We start from the raw sequence: 21,781 nt of genomic DNA on the forward strand, positions 1-21,781 counted from the left end.
GGCAGGCAGCTTAGCCCCAGTGATGTACTGGGCCGTACGCACTACCCTCTGTAGTGCCTTGCGGTCAGAGGACGAGCAATTGCCGTACCAGGCAGTGATGCAACCAGTCAGGATGCTCTCGATATTGCAGCTGTAGAACCTTTTGAGGATCTCAGGAACCATGCCAAATCTTTTTAGTTTCCTGAGGGGGAATAGACTTTGTCGTGCCCTCTTCACGACTGTCTTGGTGTGTTTGGACCATTCTAGTTTGTTGATGTGGACGCCAAGGAACTTGAAGCTCTCAACCTGCTCCACTACAGCCCCGTCGATGAGAATAGGGGCGTGCTCAGTCCTCCTTTTCCTGTAGTCCACAATCATCTCCTTAGTCTTGGTTACGTTGAGGGAAAGGTTGTTATTCTGGCACCACCCGGCCAGGTCTCTAACCTCCTCCCTATAGGCTGTTTCGTTGTTGTTGGTAATCAGGCCTACCAATGTTGTGTTGTCTGCAAACTTAATGATGGTGTTGGAGTTGTGCCTGGCCATGCAGTCGTGGGTGAAAAGGGAGTACAGGAGGGGACTGAGCACGCACCCCTGGGGGGCTCCAGTGTTCAGGATCAGCGTGGCATTTGTGTTGCTATCTTCCCTCACCACCTGGGGGCAGCCCGTCAGGAAGTCCAGGATCCAGTTGCAGAGGGAGGTGTTTAGTCCCAGGATCCTTAGCTTAGTGATGAGCTTTGAGGGTACTATGGTGTTGAACACTGAGCTGTAGTCAATGAATAGCATTCTCACATAAGTGTTCCTTTTGTCCAGGTGGGAAAGGGCAGTATGGAGTGCAATAGAGATTGCATCATCTGTGGATCTGTTTGGGAAGTATGCAAATTGGAGTGGGTCTAGGGTTTCTGGGATAATGGTGTTGATGTGAGCAATTACCAGCCTTTCAAAGCACTTCATGGCTACGGACGTGAGTGCTACAGGTCTGTAGTCATTTAGGCAGGTTGCCTTTGTGTTCTTGGGCACAGGGACTATGGTGGTCTGCTTGAAACATGTTGGTATTACAGACTCAATAGGGACATGTTGAAAATGTCAGTGTAGACACCTGCCAGTTGGTCAGCACATGCCCGGAGCACACGTCCTGGTAATCCGTCTGGCCCCGCAGCCTTGTGTATGTTGACCTGTTTAAAGGTCTTACTCGCGTTGGCTACGGAGAGCATGATCACACAGTCGTTCGGAACAGCAGATGCTCTCATGCATGCCTCAGTAATTACCATAGCTATACATGCCACAAAGTCCACCTATTTAACCTTTAAAATGTCAGGATCCTGCTGGTGAAAGGCAACCCCTGCATCGTAGGCCTATCCACTACCACGGACTCTTCTGGGGCACCATTCAAACCCTCAACCCTTTTCCCTGCTGCATGTGAAATGCTCTGTAAAACCCTGACTTTGACCACCTCATTCTCTTTCACCCTTGTGGGGCATTCGGGAGACGTGGCTTCAATGGGTAGGCCGGGTAGGCCGTCGTTGTAAATAAGAATTTGTTCTTAACTGTCTTGCCTAGTTAAAATAAAAATAGCAACATGTCATATTTATCACTTTTATAACACATAATATGATCCTTTCCACATCTTGGACATATCAGCTTCTCCCTTCTGCAAACACTTGCTACATGACCAAAAGCTTTACAATGATCGCAGTGCATTGGTCTTGGGATAAATGTTCTGATTCTGTAGTTAATATACCCTAACTGCACTTGAGTAGGGAGAAACATATAAGAAAAGAAAAAAATAACAGATACACTTCACGTTTTCACCATTCACAACACGATTCAACCGACGTGCTTCAATCACTCCAGGAATATTTTTTTATTTCTTCAAAATCGACTTTCCACGAGACGCCAGATAAAAAAAACCTTGAGGCGTGCCCTGTTTCGAAGAGACACACACACGACACTTCATACTTATCAAATCGGTTAAGACAACAACGCACGTTCCTTCTGATCCACAGAAGCACATAAAAAATCTAAACAAACCCACCTCTCGGGATCCGCACAGCCTTGCCTTTACCCAGCACTCTCTCCACCAGTTTGGATAACTGAAATGGTTTCTTAAAGACTGGTTCTCTGCTCAGCTGCTCCTCATTAACAAACCGTACTCCTACTAGATACGAAGGGTCATTCTCATCACTGTATACCACTTTGCTCCGTTTTCCGTTATTTTGGACAATACTCAAATTATCCTTGATTCTACCACTATTGTATTCAGAATCCACTCCATCATCTCATTCCGCCATCTTTCGTTCGTCGTCCGGTCGCCTCGACCTCTCACTCGTCCATTCGATCCCCTATGGGCTATGTTTTTGAAATGTTGTCTTGTTACCATGTTTGATTACATTCGTTTATTTATATCAAAAATCCAGTTAATACACAACATTACATAATTTATGCTCATGTGTGTCCATTGGTTTCTGTTTACACGAAAATATTTGTTTGTCTTGCCTACTAATCACAGATAATATGGAAAGTAAATCGTTATTCGGTCACCTTTCTATGGTTGTTAAAATGTTTTATATAGCATACTTATTAGAAAAATGATCGTGTATATTCAAGCTAAATAGAGTGTGTGGCTCGGAGATTAGCTAATGTATCACTGCTTGCTACAGTATCTCTCATTGGTTACAAAATTGCAATATCCAAATGCTCCACTGAACAGCGCTTCTTAACAAGCTTTCTCACTAAATGGCCTACTATTTGCAGGTTGCGGGTGAAGGTAAACTACCTTGTGATAAGGATGACAGTAGGCTAAGCATAAAATGCAATAATATTGACGACTGGATTGCAGAGTACTATGAACTAACTAGGCTATGTAAATATGGTGCTATTCTATAATATTATGTATTTTAATTTACAATATATGTTTAAAATAGCCCTGTCAAATCTGTCTTGATTTAGGCCTATTTATATCCATTTACATCCAGACCATAAGAGAAAAATAGTTTGTTGATTGTTTAACACATGTGATTCACAATGAACACCATAACCCTCCGGAATTCCTGCTAAACCCATTCATTCATAGACCGGGGAAAACGGTGCTGTCCGGTCCAGAAAACATCCGCTGTAAAACACCTAGATGTCTGGTTTACTATATCTCGTTCTCTCGCTGTTGTGTGTCCTATATAAATCAGTTTTGATCAATAACGTTGCCGAAATCATCTACTGAGGCAATATTTTCCATTAATTAGGTCAAATAATTAATCTTTATGATTTATGATTAAATAATTGTGCCGTCTACTAGCCTTTTTGTTTATGACAAACAACTCATTGTTCCCGATCATTGTTCACATAATGCCATTTCCTTTGGGAAATTTTCAACCTTGGATTTGGGAGCTAGATGAGGCTAATTACTGGAAACCAAATGGGGGCAGGGAATGTTGGAAGTTATAAGGAATTTCCCACAGTATGATTGGTTTGATACATTTTTACTGGGCTCCTCCATTGGTCCAGAGTAACATCAATCTCGAATTTTCGAAATCCCTCAAATTTGAAACTTTTTGTGAGGAGGAGTCAGGTTACACACTCCTGTAACCGAGCTCAGCAGGGAGAGAAGAAACAGTCTTTCAATTATTTACACACCAGTACCTGATACAAAATACAGTTACATGGAAGACAAAGAACCGCAAGTAAAGACGAAGACCCGACTCATGGTGATGTACATGGATTTGCTATGGGTTGCCATAATGAAGACTCGAGATTTTGCCTAGATTAAATTGTCAAATTGTAGCAGCGTAATCCACGGTCCCTTTACTCACCCTCCGTATCCGGTTTGATTTGAACGAAAGGTAAATTCAATTTAGATGGTATTTTAGCCTATGCTTGACCAGTCTTTGAGAAACATTTAACAAATAATAGGTTACATAGTCGTTTGAAACTATACAATGGAGGATGGGAGGTGGCAGAATTGGATAAAGGAAGGCTGAAGCCCAATTTTCCCACAACATTTACATTAGTCATAACTAGAATAGGCAGTGTAATGTCATTCGACCTTAAATGCAATAATAAATCCACGATATTGTATATTGTATATAAACCTAGTTTGCCAACATAAGATCATTATATTTTTATTTCCTTGTGTTTGGTCAGTATTTTGGTTTGACAGTTGTCATTCAAAACGAATACATTTATGATGTGAATGATTTAATCCTTACAAATCGAAGTTAATTTAAAAAAAAAAAGGTTTACAAATCAATAGTTTTCAATGGAATTCCCCACAAAAGGTGAAGCCTAGTGTTATCATGTTCCTTTCTTGCGTTTCAAACGCCACTGTCGGATTGCAAGCCTTCTTTCCTCCACAAGCCATTTATTTCATCTCTGTATGAAGTGTATATCAAGCGATTTGTTGAAGATGTGCCTGCTTGAGGCCTACTCCGCATCTTACCCCATATAACATACAAAATGTAGCAACAGAAAAGTAGTTTTTTATATGTGACTTTGTTATTATGGAGATAATCGAGATGAAAGCTTTTCTACTAGTATGTGTATGAATACCCTCTGTGTATTCTGGCAGGTAGTACACTTTATTATACAGCACTAACTGTTTATGTCACTAGTAAAAGGAGAATCAGAACGTTTTCAGTTTGCATGAATTGCGGTCTTGAATGAGTTGCCTCTTGCAGCTTTAACCAGCTGTAACCAGCTGTGTCTGAAGAAATTATTTATCCAATTGTATTGGTTGCATACACATATTTAGCAGATGTTATTGCGGGTGTAGTGAAATAGTTGTGATATTTATTTATATTGTTTTATTTATGGATTTTGTTTTTCTAAACAATTGTTGCTACCCCACTGTGTATGTGCATCTATGTTGCTACCCTTGCTCATATCACCTCCACCCTACCTGATACCCTAGACCCACTCCAATTTGCCTACTGCCCCAATAGGTCCACAGACGAGGCAATCACACTGAACACTGCCCTAACCCATCCGGACAAGGGGAATACCTATAAGAATGCTGTTCATTGACTACAGCTCAGCATTTAACACCATAGTACCCTCCAAACTCGTCATTAAGCTTGAGATCCTGGGTCTCGACCCCACCCTGTGCAACTGGGTCATGGACTTTCTGACGGGCCAACCCCAGGTGGTTGGGGTAGGAAACAACATCTCCACCCCACTGATCCTCAACACTGGGGCCCATTCTCAGCACTCTCCTGTACTCCCTGTTCACCCATGACTGCGTGTCCATGCACGCCTCCAACTCAATCATCAAGTTTGCGGACGACACTACAGTGGTAGGCTTGATTACCAACAACGACGAGACTGCCTACAGGGAGGAGGTGAGGGCCCTCGGAGTGTGGCGTCAGGAAAATAACCTCACACTCAATGTCAGCAAAACAAAAGAGGTGATCGTGGACTTTAGGAAAAAGCAAAGAGAGCACCCCCCTATCCACATCGATGGGACGGCAGTGGAGAAGGTGGAAAGTTAAGTTCCTCGGCGTACACATCACGGACAAACTTAAATGGTCCACCCACACAGACAACTTGGTGAAGAAGTCGCAACAGCGCCTCTTCAACCTCAGGAGGCTGAAGAAATTTGGCATGTCACTGAAAACACTCACAAACTTTAAGATGCACAATCGAGAGCATCCTGATGGGCTGTATCACCGCCTGGTACGGCAACTGCTCCGCCCACAACCGTAAGACTCTCCAGAGGGTAGTGCGGTCTGCACAACGCATCACCGGGGGCAAACTACCTGTCCTCCAGGACACCTACAACATCCGGTGTCACAGGAAGGCCAAAATAATAATAATGAAGAACAACAACCATCTGAGCCACTGCCTGTTCACCCCGCTATCACCCAGAAGGCGAGGTCAGTACAGGTGCACCAAAGCTGGGACCGAGAGACTAAAAAACAGCTTCTATCTCAAGGCCATCAGACTGTTAAACAGCCATCACTAACATTGAGTGGCTGCTGCCAACATACTGACTCAAATCTCTAGCCACTTTAATAATTGGATGTAATAAATGTATCACTAGTCACTTTAAACAATGCCACTTTATATAATGATTACATACCCTACATTACTCATCTCATATACTGTACTCTACAATCTACTGCATCTTGCCTATGCCGCACGGCCATCACTCATCCATATATTTATATGTACATATTCTTATTCATCCCTTTACACTTGTGTGTGTATAAGGTAGTTGTTGTGAAATTGTTAGTGCAGTAATATCTAACAAGTAATCTATCGGAACTAGAAGCACAAGAATTTCGCTACACTCGCAATAACATCTGCTAACCATGTGTATGTGACCAATAAGATTTGATTTGATTTGGCTATGGCTATGGCTGACAAACAAGTGGGTCAGTTACAACTACCGTTTGGTTGCTCGGCTAACTGAGAACCAAGGTCCACTTTGGCCAGGAAGCCAGCTCCAAAATCCCAAACATTAATTGATGTCAAACCTATTTGTCATGATTTCTGACACTCAAGCACTGCTGGAAATGTATGATTATCCCTGTGGAGATGAAAGGTAACTCATTGACAAGAGCAGTACAGAGATGTTTTACCTGATTTACAAGACTGCAAAGTTCAGTTGGCCAGCAGCCTCAGTTGTTACCTAGGAAATATGAAACAGTCTGTGCATGGAAGGGCAGTGAAACCTTCCTAGAAAGAAGACTATATGTGACAGACTAGAGACAAATGACAGAGTATGCCTTTGGGACATTTGTTTCTCTGTGTGTGTGTGAATTGTAGGTCCCCACAAGGATTGAAGAACAAAACGTGTGTGTGCCAGGGTTGGGCTCAATAGATAAACATGGCGAGGCATAGCTTAACATGACCACGCCCCCGAGTAGGGTACAGACGTGGGGTACTCCCTTTACTCCAATGTTTAATTGTCTACTTTACTCAGAACCTGACTGGCTGTATTATTTTTTTTATCATTACAATCTCAACTAAAAAAGAAACGTCCTCTCACTGTCAACTGCGGTTATTTTCAGCAAACTTAAAGTGCAAATATTTGTATGAACATAAGATTCAACAACTGATACACAAACTGAGCAAGTTCCACAGACATGTCACTAACAAAAATTGAATAATGTGTCCCTGAACAAAGGGGAGGTCAAAATAAAAAATAACAGTCAGTAGCTGGTGTGGCCACCAGCTGCATTAAGTACTGCAGTTCATCTCCTCCTCTTGGACTGTGCCAGTTCTTGCTGTGAGATGTTACCCCACTCTTCCACCAAGGCACCTGCAAGTTCCTGGACATTTCTAGGGGGAATGGCCCTCCCTAGCCCTTACCCTCTGATCCAACAGGTCCCAGACGTGCTCAATGGGATTGAGATCCGGGCTCTTCGCTGGCCATGGCAGAACACTGACATTCCTGTCTTGCAGGAAATCATGCACAGAACAAGCAGTATGGCTGGTGGCATTGTTATGCTGGAGGGTCATGTCAGGATGAGCCTGCAGGAAGGGTACCACATGAGGAAGGAGGATGTCTTCTCTGTAATGCACAGCGGTGAGATTGCCTGCAATGACAACAAGCTCAGTCCGATGATGCTGTGCCACACCGCCCCAGACCATGACGGTCCCTCCACCTCCAAATCGATCCCGCTCCAGAGTACAGGCCTCGGTGTAACGCTCATTCCTTTGACGATAAATGCGAATCCAACCATCACCCCTGGTGAGACAAAACCGCGACTTGTCAGTGAAGAGCACTTTTTGCCAGTCCTGTCTGGTTCAGCGATGGTGGGTTTGTGCCCTTAGGTGATGTTGCCGGTGATGTCTGGTGAGGACCTGCCTTTCAACAGGCCTACAAGCCCTCAGTCCAGCCTCCCTCAGCCTATTGTGGACAGTCTGAGCACTGATGGAGGGATTGTGCGTTCCTGATGTAACTCAGGCAGTTGTGGTTGCCATCCTGTCCCGCAGGTGTGATGTTCGAATGTACCGATCCTGTGCAGGTGTTGTTACACGTGGTCTGCCACTGTGAGGATGATCAGCTGTCCGTCCTGTCTTAGGCGTCTCATAGTACGGACTTTGCAATTTATTGCCCTGGCCATATCTGTAGTCCTCGTGCCTCCTTGCAGCATGCCTAGGGCAGGGTCACGCAGGGACCCTGGGCATCTTTCTTTGGTGTTTTTCAGAGTCAGTAGAAAGGCCTCTTTAGTGTCCTTAGTTTTCATAACTGTGACCTTAATTGCCTACTGTCTAAGCTGTTAGTGTCTTAACGACCGTTCCACAGGTGCATGTTCATTAATTGTTTATGGTTCATTGAACAAGCATGGGTAACAGCGTTTAAACCCTTTACAATGAAGATCTGAGAAGTTATTTGGATTTTTACGAATTATCTTTGAAAGACCTGGTCCTGAAAAAGGGACGTTTTCTTTTTTTGCTGAGTTTTGGATATGCTTGGTTGGTTGTTTTTTTAACGTACTTCCATGTCATCTTACCATCATACCTGAACCTGAACCCACTTTGAAGCAAATGTAAAAATGTTAGCATTAACAGAAACTGTAGCGTTGACTGTATGTCACCATTATCAGCCAAAGAGCCGATTCCAATTGACTTTCTTCAACTAGCTAACTTACCCTGATTTTATAACTTGGATGCCGAAAAGTTCTTGCATACCGTTTTGTTTGAACAATAGTAGGAGAAAAGACCACCAAATCAACCCTTACAAAAAAGATAGCCTTTTTGTAACTGCAGTCGACTGGGGTATTTTGGATGCAGTAATTGCAGAATAACTGCAGTTATACTGCACTCTAACTGCAGTTAAGTGCAAAATTACTGCAGTAAAAAATACTGCACTCTGGCTGCAATCTTTTTTCGTAAGAAAAGTTTCAACTGCCCAAGGACTAGGATAAACGAACTTCTTGGTTTCAGGCTATATGCCGCGATGATGATGATGGAAATATGTGGGCTCTGGTTACGCAATACATTTGTGTGTTCAAAGCACTTAATTCATGGTAAATCGCCAGCTAATGCTTCTTTGTAGCTATGTGTATTGCCTGTGTAAACCTGGAAATTCCACCAAGTAGGTGTAGATTTTGCCATAGGCTATTTTGGGCCATTTGGTAGGGTTGTCTGCACAGCTGGTCTCAGGCAAGTGGAAAGTACATATAGGAAGTCCTAAATACCTAAACCGTTCAAGGGCAGGCAAAGACGGGAAGTAGTTACACGGCATATGTAAGTCTAGCGATTTAGATCGAGATTAACTTCTTTCACACGCCAGCCAGTTAACGTCAATTAACCTGAGAAAAAGCTAGATTTAAACAAATGGAGATGTACAGTACCAGTCAAAAGGTTTGGACACACCTACTCATTCAAGGGTTTTTCTTTATTTTTACTATTGTAGAATAATAGTGAAGACATCAAAACTATGAAATAACACACAGAATCATGTAGTAACCAACAAAGTGTTAAACAAATCAAAAAATATTTGAGATTTTTCAAATAGCCACCCTTTGCCTTGATGACAGCTTTGCACACTCTTGGCATTCTCTCAACCAGCTTCAGGAGGTAGTTACCTGAAATGCATTTAAATTAACAGGTGTGCCTTAATTTGGGGAATTTCTTTCTTTCTTAATGCGTTTGAGCCAAGCAGTTGTGTTGTGACAAGGTAGGGGTGGTATACAGAAGATGGCCCTATTTGGTAAAAGACCAAGTCCATATTATGGCAAAAACCGCTCAAATAAGCAAAGAGAAACGACAGTCCATCATTACTTTAAGCCAAGAACTTTGAAAGTTTCTTCAAGTGCAGTTGCAAAAACCATCAAGCGCTATGATGAAACTGGCTCTCATGAGGACTGCCACGGGGAAGGAAGACCCAGAGTTACCTCTGCTGCAGAAGAAAAGTTCATTAGAGTTACCAGCCTCAGATATTGCAGCCCAAATAAATGCTTAACTGTTCAAAGGAGACTGCGTGAATCAGGCCTTCATGGTTGAAGGACACCAATAATAAGAAGATTTGCTTGGGCCAAGAAACACGAGCAATAGACATTAGACTGGTGGAAATCTGTCCTTTGGTCTGATTAGTCCAAATTTTAAGATTTTTGGTTCCAACCGCTGTGTCTTTGAAACACAGAGTAGGTGAATGGATGATCTTTGCATGTGTAGTTCCCACCGTGAAGCATGGAGGAAGAGGCGTGGGGCTGGTGACACTGTATGTGATTTATTTAGAATTCAAGGCACACTTAACCAGCATGGCCAACACAGCATTCTGCAGTGATACGCCATCCCATCTGGTTTGGCCTTAGTCCCACTATCATTTGTTTATCAACAGGACAATGATCCACACAGTCTGGAGGTGTGTTAAAGGCTATTTGACCAAGAAGGAGAGTGATGGAGTGCTGCATCAGATGACCTGGCCTCCACAATCACCCAACCTCAACCCATTGAGATGGTTTGGGATGAGTTGGACCGCAGAGTGAAGGAAAAGCAGCCAGCAAGTGCTCAGTTCATGTGGGAACTCCTTCAAGACTGTTGGAAAGCTTTCCAGGTGAAGCTGGTTGAGAGAATGCCAAGATTGTGCAAAGCTGTCATCAAGGCAAAGGTGCCTAATTTTGAAATCTAAAATATTTTGATTTGTTTAACATTTTTGGGGTTACTACATGATTCCATATGTGTTATTTCATAGTTTTGATATCTTCACTATTATTTTACAATTTAGAAAATAGAAAAAATAAAGAAAAACCCTTGAATGAGAAGGTGTTAACTTTTGACTGGTACTGTAAGTATAATGCGACAGCTTTACTAGCTTTACTGTCCGTGTTAGCAGGTCGAGTAACGCATTAGTGGCAGAATACATATCATGCAAATAATTTGTTGTTGTGACAGCCAAGTATGTTAATAACAACACGTGAAAACGTTTATTGAATCGACAAAAAAAGTGTCCATTTGTTTAGGATGATGCCATATTTAGGCTAATTACATGGGAGTAATGGGAGGACCCTACTCTGTACCCTACTCGGGGGTGTGGTCATGTTAATCCACACCTCGCCATGTGTCTCTATTCCAAATTTTGTTAAAATTTAAAAGTTAAAATTTGAATTGACCACACCCACAGGATTTTGTGTGGTAGGAAATAAAATGTAGTGCTATTCAAAGAAATTCCACTCAATCATAGATGGGTTGGCTGTCAACGTCACCAAAGCAATGCTTCCATGGGGCAGAAGTCCATTAGTTGTGATTCTGGATGGCCAGATGGCTAACAACAATGACAAACTGCCATGTGGGGAATCATAAGTTGCTCGTTTCAGCTAGTTTTATCTTGTTCTTGATACTATGTCCTGTTTTGACTGATTTCATGTCAATGCTAAAATTTGCTAGCTAACCAACAACTGTAACGAACAATGTATTTGAGAGACAACAAGTGCTCATTTTGAAAATGTATTTATTATTTCAATATACATTGGAGACAAAATATAATTTACATGTTCTTAAGTCTAAGCCAACCCTGTCTGTTTTGCCCCATTGTTGCACACGCGTCGGTTTTGTTGCTAAACAACCAGCCCGTCTATAGAACATGAGTTTCATTGAATCTAACAGGTCACACTTCCAAAGAATATATAACTTTTCTCAGGAAGCAATGTTCATATACTTTTAACCTTAATGCTTAGAATAGCCAATTAGATTTTCACTGTCCATTTGATTTGTTTGGCTTCTTTTTGAAGGCTTCAAGGTCAACTTGAGGGTTAAACTAATGCATTCTGAGATGTAGTATTTTTCCCATATTTAATGAAATATAATAATAACTTAGAATATTCGCATAAGGTTTTGTTTTCCTTGATCATTTATTTTAAGTTTCAACAATATTTTCTATGCATGTATATAACGTGTTTTATGTACAATATATTTGTATAGACTGCACCTAATATAGACTATAAGAGGCATTTCACTATATTCCATTTCCTTTTTAATTCGAATTGCAATTCTGGATTCTGTTTAGTACTTAAATTTGAATTTTATTGGAATTTGAGGCATTTTCAATTCTGATTTGAGCCCACACTCGTGTGTGTGTGAGAGAGAGATGTGTGTCTTTGATCGCTTATCAGTCGGTCAATAAAACACTTTTTTGATGTAAAACTCCTTTGTAGGCATGCCATGTTTCCTCAAAGTCCATGTGGTGGTGCCATTGTCAAAAACTGATAACAGGCGAGTTAGTCATCTACCTTTATCTATGGGTCTATTGTTTTAAACTGGTTTCGGCTTGTATTTACTTTCAACCTACTCAATATAATGTTAATGCGATGTCATGTCTATGACAAGGATACCATTGTTGCATCACACCTGCACATATTATTTTATAGTTGCACATACAGTACCCTATCCATTCACATTTGTCATAATATTTTCCACCATTTGTCCCTGATGTTGTTTGACCCCTCAGCCAGGTCCCACATTTCCTGGTTCACCTGTGGCATCAAGGCAGACTTCTCTTACCTTGGTCTATTTTTTCAAATTGGTCATATTAATTATTAATCTGTGATCCATTTAATGCTGCCACGTTAATTATTAATCCCGCAGCAGGCTCTTTCAGATCTGAGAAGACTATAAAAAAGGGACTGTCTCCCCCTTAGGCACTGTGCACAACCCCTGATACTGTGTGGGAGGATGATGGAGCGACACACACACACACTGATACACACATCACAGCCATACAAAACTAAGTTCCCAGCACTCATCAGCGCCTCCACTGTTATGCAACAGCTCAAGAGTAGGAGAGATTAGAGGACAGTAGGAGAGTAAGAGAGAGGAGTAAAAACTACACTAGATGAAATTGTAGCAGGCAGTAATCCTAATTGATCCTGTTCATTACCAGAAAGAATAAATGTTTCATGTGAAGAGCTGATTGTGAGGTGATCAGTTCAGACCCAACACAAAGCACGGCTACATTTTACATAACCATTGTGCATTGTCTCTTATTGTAGATAAGGGTGATGTCATACATTTCTGTAAATCTAAGTTCCTGAGACATGTTACAATACTAAAGAAGTGTGTGGGGATTTCCCCCTATTTTGAATTAATGTTATACATGTAGGGTAGGCTATGCAATCGGAATTATAAGCAAGCCACACAGCCTAAAACATATTATTCACTCTTGAATAATATAAACTCTTGTTCAAAGTTATATAGTTACAGTATTTCCAGACATGCTTGCTTAGCTACTCCACCTTGATCTTTTGAAGTAGTTTCACAGAAATGTCTATACAGGTTTCTGCCAGCCAGTCTAGTTTTGAGTTGGGGGAGCAGTATTGAGACTGGGTGGGGATTCATATCATCTTCCCTGAGGCTTAGGAGAGGGGTGGGGCCTGAGGCAGAGTGGACAGGAAAGGGAGCTCCAGGTGTATCCAATCATTGGTCCTCTCTCACCTGACCCAATCATACTAGCCTGACAGACTTTCAGACACATGTTTGGCCATCAAACCTCCACAGTCCCTTTCTGAGCCACTCTGCACACCCAGCATTGAGCCTCTGGAGGCCACTTTTCACCTGCAGGAGGGTAAGTGCTTCTGGGGACGCCGGCCAGTCCGAGTCCCTGGCTGCCAAAGAGGCCCAGGGTCGTGTTTCATTTCCACGAGTCATGTTTACCTACCTGTTCTACTTTGACTGAGGTCTTGTTTTTTTAAACTATATAGTTTAAGCACTCTCTGGATTACACTGCACTGATGTTGGTTTAAGTAAATCCAGTTGATATGCCAGCACTTTCTCTCATTCCAGAGTGCCTGCCCAGCTCAAAGAAAACCAGTATTAATTGCTCTGTTGTATGTGGGATATATATATATATATTGGCTGAACACACAGTAATGTTGTCACTGTCATGTCTCGTTCTGTTTTCAATCCATTCCAGCAGCGCCAATATAAATAGTGCTGAGATGGGATCCAAGCTTGGCCAAGCTTTCCCTGCCTGGGCCCAGTTCACACAGCAGCTTATATTTGGCCATAACTCCCACTGCACAGTTACAAGGCAGGAGTACTTGATAGAAAAGTGTTTCATCATTCTAAGCGCTTGTCCTTTCATGACGCCTCCCATCTCGTGAGAGAGACAGTAAGACAGTAGGGCGTAGGGAGAGAGAGGATCTCCCTACATTTGTGATTGCCAGCTCCAGGAAGAATTTGTTGTCTTTCTTTGGCTTTGAGGAAAACTACAGACGCTCCTGAGTATCCATCACATCTGAAGTTAAGTGTTTGGATTCACTGTGGTGAAAGACAAATACAGGCTTTTTTCTTTTTACTTCTTCACAGCAGTATTAGTCATCACAGCCACTGACTCCATTAAAGTTATTCTCTTTGACAGGAGAGAAATCTAATGAACCCCCTGAAAATCACTTCACTCTCCAGGCTCTGAAAGGTTTCTTTTTAATCCACTGAATCAGTTTTTTCATACTTCCAGCAGAGAGAGGCTTGTGAACTTTGATTTCTTTGCGCAGTGTCGCAAGCTGTACTTGTCTCTATCCTCAAAGCATCTCTGTTCAGATTCTCATTGACACATTGTGATTTACATTTTACATTTAAGTCATTTAGCAGACGCTCTTATCCAGAGCGACTTACAAATTGGTGCATTCACCTTATGACATCCAGTGGAACAGCCACTTTACAATAGTGCATCTAAATCTTTTAAGGGGGGGGGGGGGTGAGAAGGATTACTTTATCCTATCCTAGGTATTCCTTAAAGAGGTGGGGTTTCAGGTGTCTCCGGAAGGTGGTGATTGACTCCGCTGTCCTGGCGTCGTGAGGGAGTTTGTTCCACCATTGGGGGGCCAGAGCAGCGAACAGTTTTGACTGGGCTGAGCGGGAACTGTACTTCCTCAGTGGTAGGGAGGCGAGCAGGCCAGAGGTGGATGAACGCAGTGCCCTTGTTTGGGTGTAGGGCCTGATCAGAGCCTGGAGGTACTGAGGTGCCGTTCCCCTCACAGCTCCGTAGGCAAGCACCATGGTCTTGTAGCGGATGCGAGCTTCAACTGGAAGCCAGTGGAGAGAGCGGAGGAGCGGGGTGACGTGAGAGAACTTGGGAAGGTTGAACACCAGACGGGCTGCGGCGTTCTGGATGAGTTGTAGGGGTTTAATGGCACAGGCAGGGAGCCCAGCCAACAGCGAGTTGCAGTAATCCAGACGGGAGATGACAAGTGCCTGGATTAGGACCTGCGCCGCTTCCTGTGTGAGGCAGGATCGTACTCTGCGGATGTTGTAGAGCATGAACCTACAGGAACGGGCCACCGCCTTGATGTTAGTTGAGAACGACAGGGTGTTGTCCAGGATCACGCCAAGGTTCTTAGCGCTCTGGGAGGAGGACACAATGGAGTTGTCAACCGTGATGGCGAGATCATGGAACGGGCAGTCCTTCCCCGGGAGGAAGAGCAGCTCCGTCTTGCCGAGGTTCAGCTTGAGGTGGTGATCCGTCATCCACACTGATATGTCTGCCAGACATGCAGAGATGCGATTCGCCACCTGGTCATCAGAAGGGGGAAAGGAGAAGATTAGTTGTGTGTCGTCTGCATAGCAATGATAGGAGAGACCATGTGAGGTTATGACAGCGCCAAGTGACTTGGTGTATAGCGAGAATAGGAGAGGGCCTAGAACAGAGCCCTGGGGGACACCAGTGGTGAGAGCACGTGGTGAGGAGACAGATTCTCGCCACGCCACCTGGTAGGAGCGACCTGTCAGGTAGGACGCAATCCAAGCGTGGGCCGCGCCGGAGATGCCCAACTCGGAGAGGGTGGAGAGGAGGTGATTGAATGTAGCAGCCAAAGTGGTGTTTTTCTTTACATCCCTCTGACAATGTTGTAGGGAAAGCTTGTCTTTGGTTTCTGACGTGGGTACTCCCTTGGAAGAAAAAGCGTCCCGCTGACACTCGAAGGAGACCAATTGGTATTCTTGGAGAGACCATGCGGATTGGAGTGGAATCACATGAGTCACATAGCAGGCACATTTTCATTCTGCAGTCGGTCAGCTGCTTTACAGTAATAATACTTAGCAGATATTACTGTTGGTAAATATGAGCATTTGGATTAGCATCCAGTCACATTTAGGATTTTAATAAAGGTTTTATGTTTTAATCTTGGAGGGAGTAATGATTGCTAGGATATGCTAGAGATGGGTACAGATCTAGGCTCAGCTTACCTTCCCTAACTTTAGCCTTTGGGGGGTAAAATGAGCCGCTGACCTTGGCTCCGTCTCTAGAGGTAACCTCATCCTACTTCCTTAGGGATTAAGACAGGCTGAACCTGAACCTGTCATTCCTGGGTTCTTGTTGCGGAGCTACTGCAGTACTGTCGGGCCCGGGACCGGGCTCATCTGGCTGAGGAAATGCAGAAGATATGAAAGCCTGTGTCCCCCTGACCCATTGTTTATGAGCTGACACAATGTGTTGAGGCTTCCTCTGAGTCATTGTGCTTTGGCAGGCAACACCCACAGCTCGGAGCTAGCCTCCTCAAATGTGCACACGTACGCTATAGCCCATCCTCACACATAAACCTCTTTTTTTCTAAATGTGGATTCAGCCAGTAGCTGCAGAGACAGTCCTATCCTTGGCTGCTTTGCAGAACTGCAGTGAGTCTCATCACTCCTACATGATGTCATTCTTGTATCTTAGATTCTATTTTAATTGGTGACTGGGTCTTTATGTCCCATGACGTAGTTATACTAAGGGATTGCACACCGGTAGCAAGACTCTTCAATGCCTTCATTCAGATGAGAAAATGAAATAATTAAATGTGATAATTTGCATAAACAGTTAATTGACTGTCTGCAGTATGTTTCCTCAAAAATTATTAATTCTGCATGATCTGCTGGTGCTAGAAAGGCAAATATGGGTTTCCCATATGTTGTCAGGAATGCATCCAAATAAACATCTGTTATTTCCTCTCTGTACAGTATATAATTAAGAAGAAAATCCACCATCGGGTTTCAGTGAGTGTGCATCTGTATGACCCAAATCTCTTTTCTCCCTCTCTCTCTCTCGCCCTCCAGACGTCATTATGGACTCCTTCAGTACTAAGAGCCTGGCCCTTCAGGCCCAGAAGAAGCTGATGAGCAAGATGGCCACCAAGAGCATGGCTAACCTCTTCATCGACGACACCAGCAGCGAGGTGCTGGACGAGCTCTACCGCGTCACGAAGGAGTACACGCGCAACCGCAAGGAGGCTCAGAAGATCATCAAGAACCTTATCAAGATGGTGGTGAAGCTGGGAGTCCTCTACCGCAACAACCAGTTCAGCGGGGAGGAGCTGGTGCTGGTTGAGAGCTTCAGGTAGATTATGCTATATGATTATATTATGGCAATAGAGAGCATTAACAGGGTTATAATGGTCTTTGATTAAGGGTTGCCAGCCATGGGTGTTGAGGGCTAATTAGCACAGGTTTTTATTCCAGCCCTGATAAAAATAATCATTGTTTTGGGCTTGAACAAAAGCTGTGGCCCTCAGAGAAATGGCATGTGGTTTGCCAGCTACTGTAGTTAAGTCATCATGCATAACAACTCTACTGCGTCCCCTTTCCAGGAAGAAGGTCCACACACTGGCTATGACGGCTGTCAGCTTTCACCAGATCGAGTTCACGTTCGACCGGCGCGTGATGAGCGCCATCCTGAACGAGTGCCGCGAGCTGCTGCACCAGGCCATCAACCGCCACCTGACGGCCAAGAGCCACTCGCGGGTCAACCACGTGTTCAACCACTTTGCCGACTGTGACTTCCTCGCGGCGCTCTATGGGCCGTCTGAGGTGTTCCGCGGCCACCTGCAGAGGATCTGTGACGGCGTCAACAAGATGCTGGACGAGGGCAACCTTTGACCTCTCCCCAGGACCCTTTGACCCCTCCCCCTTTAACCTTTTGAGGCATTACCTGGTGGTGTGAAATCCACCACGGGGTTGCCTTATTGGCTTGCATTGTTTGTTTTTTTTAAGAGACTGACGTTATGCATATTGTATGTGGACATTTACAGTTGATGTCGGAAGTTTACATACACTTAGGTTGGAGTCATTAAAACTTGTTTTTCAACCACTCCACAAATTTCTTGTTAACAAATTATAGTTTTGGCAAGTCGGTTAGGACATCAAAGTAATTTTTCCAACAATTGTTTACTGACAGATTATTTCACTTAATTCACTGTATCACAATTTCTGTGGGTGAGAAGTTTACATACACTATGTTGACTGTGCCTTTAAACAGCTTGGGAAATTCCAGAAAATTATGTTATGGCTTTAGAAGCTTCTGAATGGCTAATTGACATCATTTGAGTCAATTGGAGGTGCACCTGTGGATGTATTTCAAGGCCTACCTGGAAACTCGGTGCCGCTTTGTTTGACATTATGGGAAAATCAAAAGAAATCAGCCAAGACCTCAGAAACAAGTTAGACCTCCACAAGTCTGGTTCATCCTTGGGAGCAATTTCCAACCGCCTTAAGGTACCACGTTCATCTGTACAAACAACAGTACGCAAGTATAAACACCATGGGACCACACAGCTGTCAAACAGCTCAGGAAGGAGACGCGTTCTGTCTCCTAGAGATGAACGTACTTTGGTGTGAAAAGTGCAAATCATTCCTAGAACAACAGCAAAGGACCATGTGAAGATGCTGGAGGAAACTGGTACAAAGTATCTATATCCACAGTAAAACGAGTCCTATATAGACATAACCTAAAAGGCCGCTCAGCAAGGAAGAAGCCACTGCTCCAAAACCGCCATAACACCGCCATAAAAAAGCCAGACTACGGTTTGCAACTGCACATGGGCACAAAGATTGTACTTTTTGGAGAAATGTCCTTTGGTCTGATGAAACAAAAATAGAACTGTTTGGCCATAATGACCGTTGTTTTGTTTGGAGAATAAAGGGGGAGGCTTGCAAGCCGAAGAACACCCTCCCAACCGGGAAGCACGGGTGTGGCAGCATCATGTTGTGGGGGTGCTTTGCTGCAGGAGGGACTGGTGCACTTCACAAAATAGATGGCGTCATGAGGAAGGACAATTATGTGGATATATTGAAGGAACATCTCAAGACATCAGTCAGGAAGTTAAAGCGTGGTTGCAAATGGGTCTTCCAAATGGACAATGACCCCAAGCATACTTCCAAAGTTGTGGCAAAATGGCTTAAGGACAACAAAGTCAAGGTATTGAAGGGGCCATCACAAAGCCCTGACCTTAATCCTATAGAAAAATTGTGGGCAGAACTGAAAAAGCGTGTGCGAGCAAAGAGGCCTACAAACCTGACTCAATTGCACCAGCTCTGTCAGGAGGAATGGGCCAAAATTCACACAACTTATTGTGGGAAGCTTGTGGAAGGCTACCCCGTAACGTTTGACCCAAGTTAAACAATTTAAAGGCAATGCTACCAAATACTAATTGAGTGCATGTAAACTTCTGACCCACTGGGAATGTGATGAAAGAAATAGAAGCTGAAATAAATAATTCTCTCTACTATTAGTCTGACATTTAACATTCTTAAAATAAAGTGGTGATCCTACCTGACCTAAGACAGGGATTTTTTACTAGGATTAAATGTCAGGAATTGTGAAAAAGTGAGTTTAAATGTATTTGGCTAAGATGTATGTAAACTTCCGACTTCAACTGTACTTTGTGTTTTCTTGTGTGTCCTTCCGACATTACTGTACAACACTGAAGGATGCTGTCGTTAGTCCGAAGTTTCTTCTAGCTTCTTTATTTAAAGGAAAAACATGGACCTCTCCAGTGAATGTAGAACACAAGCTCTTGTCAATCATTTCTGCACTGAGGACTTCACCAGTGCCTTGGCAATGTCTTTTTTTCCTATATAGACCAAGGGGTGTCTGTTCCCCCTGGCAACAAGGCATCCAACCACAGCGTAAAGGTCGTATGTGTGAGTGGTGAATTGAATGGGCTGAAATGCTTTTAGAGCAAAAGAAAGAGGACAATTATAGATTTTAAACTTCTTCAGGACAACTATAAGGGACTCTGTATTTAGAAACAGGAGTGCTACTTGAGGTTAAACAAGCACTGTAGTTTGTTTGTAATAATAAACAGTCTAGTAAAAATCATGAGCTGACGCACACCCAAAAATATTTGTAGATTTGCAGAGGTGTTACTTATTTTTATGTCACAGTTAACATAACAGACCAATAATCCAGATTCAGCATCACTTTAACACTCATACCACCATCCACATAGCCTCCATATCCTAAGGAAGTCTGTACTGTGTTTGGATCAAAATACCTGTATTGCCTGCTTTGGCCCCAATAACCTGTGTTTTTTTTTATTGCAGCCACACCAAAGTGTGGGTCATGGGGATATAAACATGGAGGGAGTTGATTTGTGCTGTGAGTCCTTATTGTCACTGAGCTGCTGACTCATCAGCTCTTTAACCTCATCTGAGCTGTACTGAACCCACCGCCCAGCAAATACTTTGATTTCTGTAAATTATGTCTCTGCACAGGCGAGAGACTCCATGTACAGTCATGTTAATGAATGGAGGATATGGGAAAGGGAAGTAGCTTCCTAGATTAGGTTCTCTTTGTTGGTGAGATCTAGGCTGTTTCATCACATAGCATAGGGAGAGACCGGGTATTATAGATTAGAGCAGAGACCAAAACAATACCTGATTGTACCTTCCATGATTCCATATAATTAATCCCCTACTCTGTGCCAATAATTCGCTCCAACACCCCATCCCCATTTAATGTGATTGAGATCCCCATCTCTGCTTGATGCAAGTCCTATTTGGGGTGAAGTTTTTTGTATTCTTTATGAACAATTTAAATTGTTATTTAGAGTTATATACTACTATCCTGCACATAATGTATGTTCTTTTTCTTTATCTAGACCTATCTCTGCGTGTTTGTATGGCTGAGCCTGTCTAGGAGACTGTTTGTGCTGTGGCCTCATTTAGTATTCTCAGTGACCGTGTATACCTGTGAGGAGCAGCAGCAGAGTTGTAATGAGCACTGTGTCCTCCAGGATCTACTCTGTCACGGAAACCTCCCTCTTCTGTACTGTAGCAGCTTTGCCAAAGAGGAAAGCAATCTCACAATTGTGAAAATGATATTTTCTAAAGGAACATTACTAAGGAAAACAGTATGCACAAGATGATGAATGTCGTGTTTTCAAATTTTACATTACGTTTTTTCCCGTAACTTTTGTGTTGTCTCCATTTTGACTTAATCCTCCTACGTCTGGGGGAGATGTAGTAAGTGAATGCTCACAGGACTAGAACATTGAAGTCCCATAATATTTGAGCTAGCTTAGAACTTAAATGTAAAAGATTCCATTCTTCCCAATATCAACACTTCTCAGGGTTAAGTCTTAGAGAGCTTGTACTCATGAAAAACTTCATGAAACAATTTGGCCAATTTGGCTTCATACATTTCAGATAAGCTCACGAGTCTTAAGTCATGTTGTATTTTTACCGTTGGATTGTGAAATTGGATTGTGATGTACATATTGTTTTAGTGTCCCTTCTCCTTTACTAGATATGATAAATATAAATGAATACTCCTTTTTTTTTTTTTATCAATAAATTCTTTGTCTTTTCTTGATTAAAGCACCAGTCTCTTTCCAGCTCGATGCTAAATTTCAGCAGCTAGATCAGAATGTAATCTGTGTGCGTCTGACCTGGATTGGGTCAGCCAAATCCCTTCCGCCTGGTCAGGACATTGTTAGGCTTGTGTTTACTTTAGGAACATGGCTAACTTCCTATCTGACAAACAATTTTGTTTTTGTGCATTTTTTTTCTTGAACTTAATTTCCAAACGGACATGCCCAGGTCAAAGGTGAAGGTGGAGGCCAATAGCGTGGAAATGAAGCGTTTCCACTCAGAATTGACATGGCTACAGTAA

The 21,781-nt window shown here is 43.0% G+C and overlaps 1 protein-coding gene across 2 annotated transcripts; it reads left to right on the top strand.

The window, feature by feature from the left end:
• The first annotated feature begins 3,443 nt into the window (after nt 1–3,443).
• Nucleotides 3,444–17,986, top strand: tnfaip8l1 (tumor necrosis factor, alpha-induced protein 8-like 1). Of its 2 annotated transcripts, none has more exons than XM_071342766.1 (3): nt 3,444–3,812; nt 16,948–17,227; nt 17,478–17,986. In XM_071342766.1, exons 2-3 carry the CDS (start codon nt 16,956–16,958, stop codon nt 17,764–17,766), a joined length of 561 nt encoding a protein of 186 aa, XP_071198867.1. In that variant the 5' UTR covers nt 3,444–3,812; nt 16,948–16,955; the 3' UTR covers nt 17,767–17,986. The 2 variants fall into 2 exon arrangements, with proteins under 2 accessions (XP_071198867.1, XP_071198868.1); XM_071342767.1 differs by lacking the exon at nt 3,444–3,812 and adding an exon at nt 13,380–13,480.
• The last annotated feature ends 3,795 nt before the right edge of the window (nt 17,987–21,781 follow it).

This window comes from Salvelinus alpinus, chromosome 15, assembly GCF_045679555.1.
Source record: "Salvelinus alpinus chromosome 15, SLU_Salpinus.1, whole genome shotgun sequence".
Classification (NCBI taxonomy): domain Eukaryota; kingdom Metazoa; phylum Chordata; class Actinopteri; order Salmoniformes; family Salmonidae; genus Salvelinus; species Salvelinus alpinus.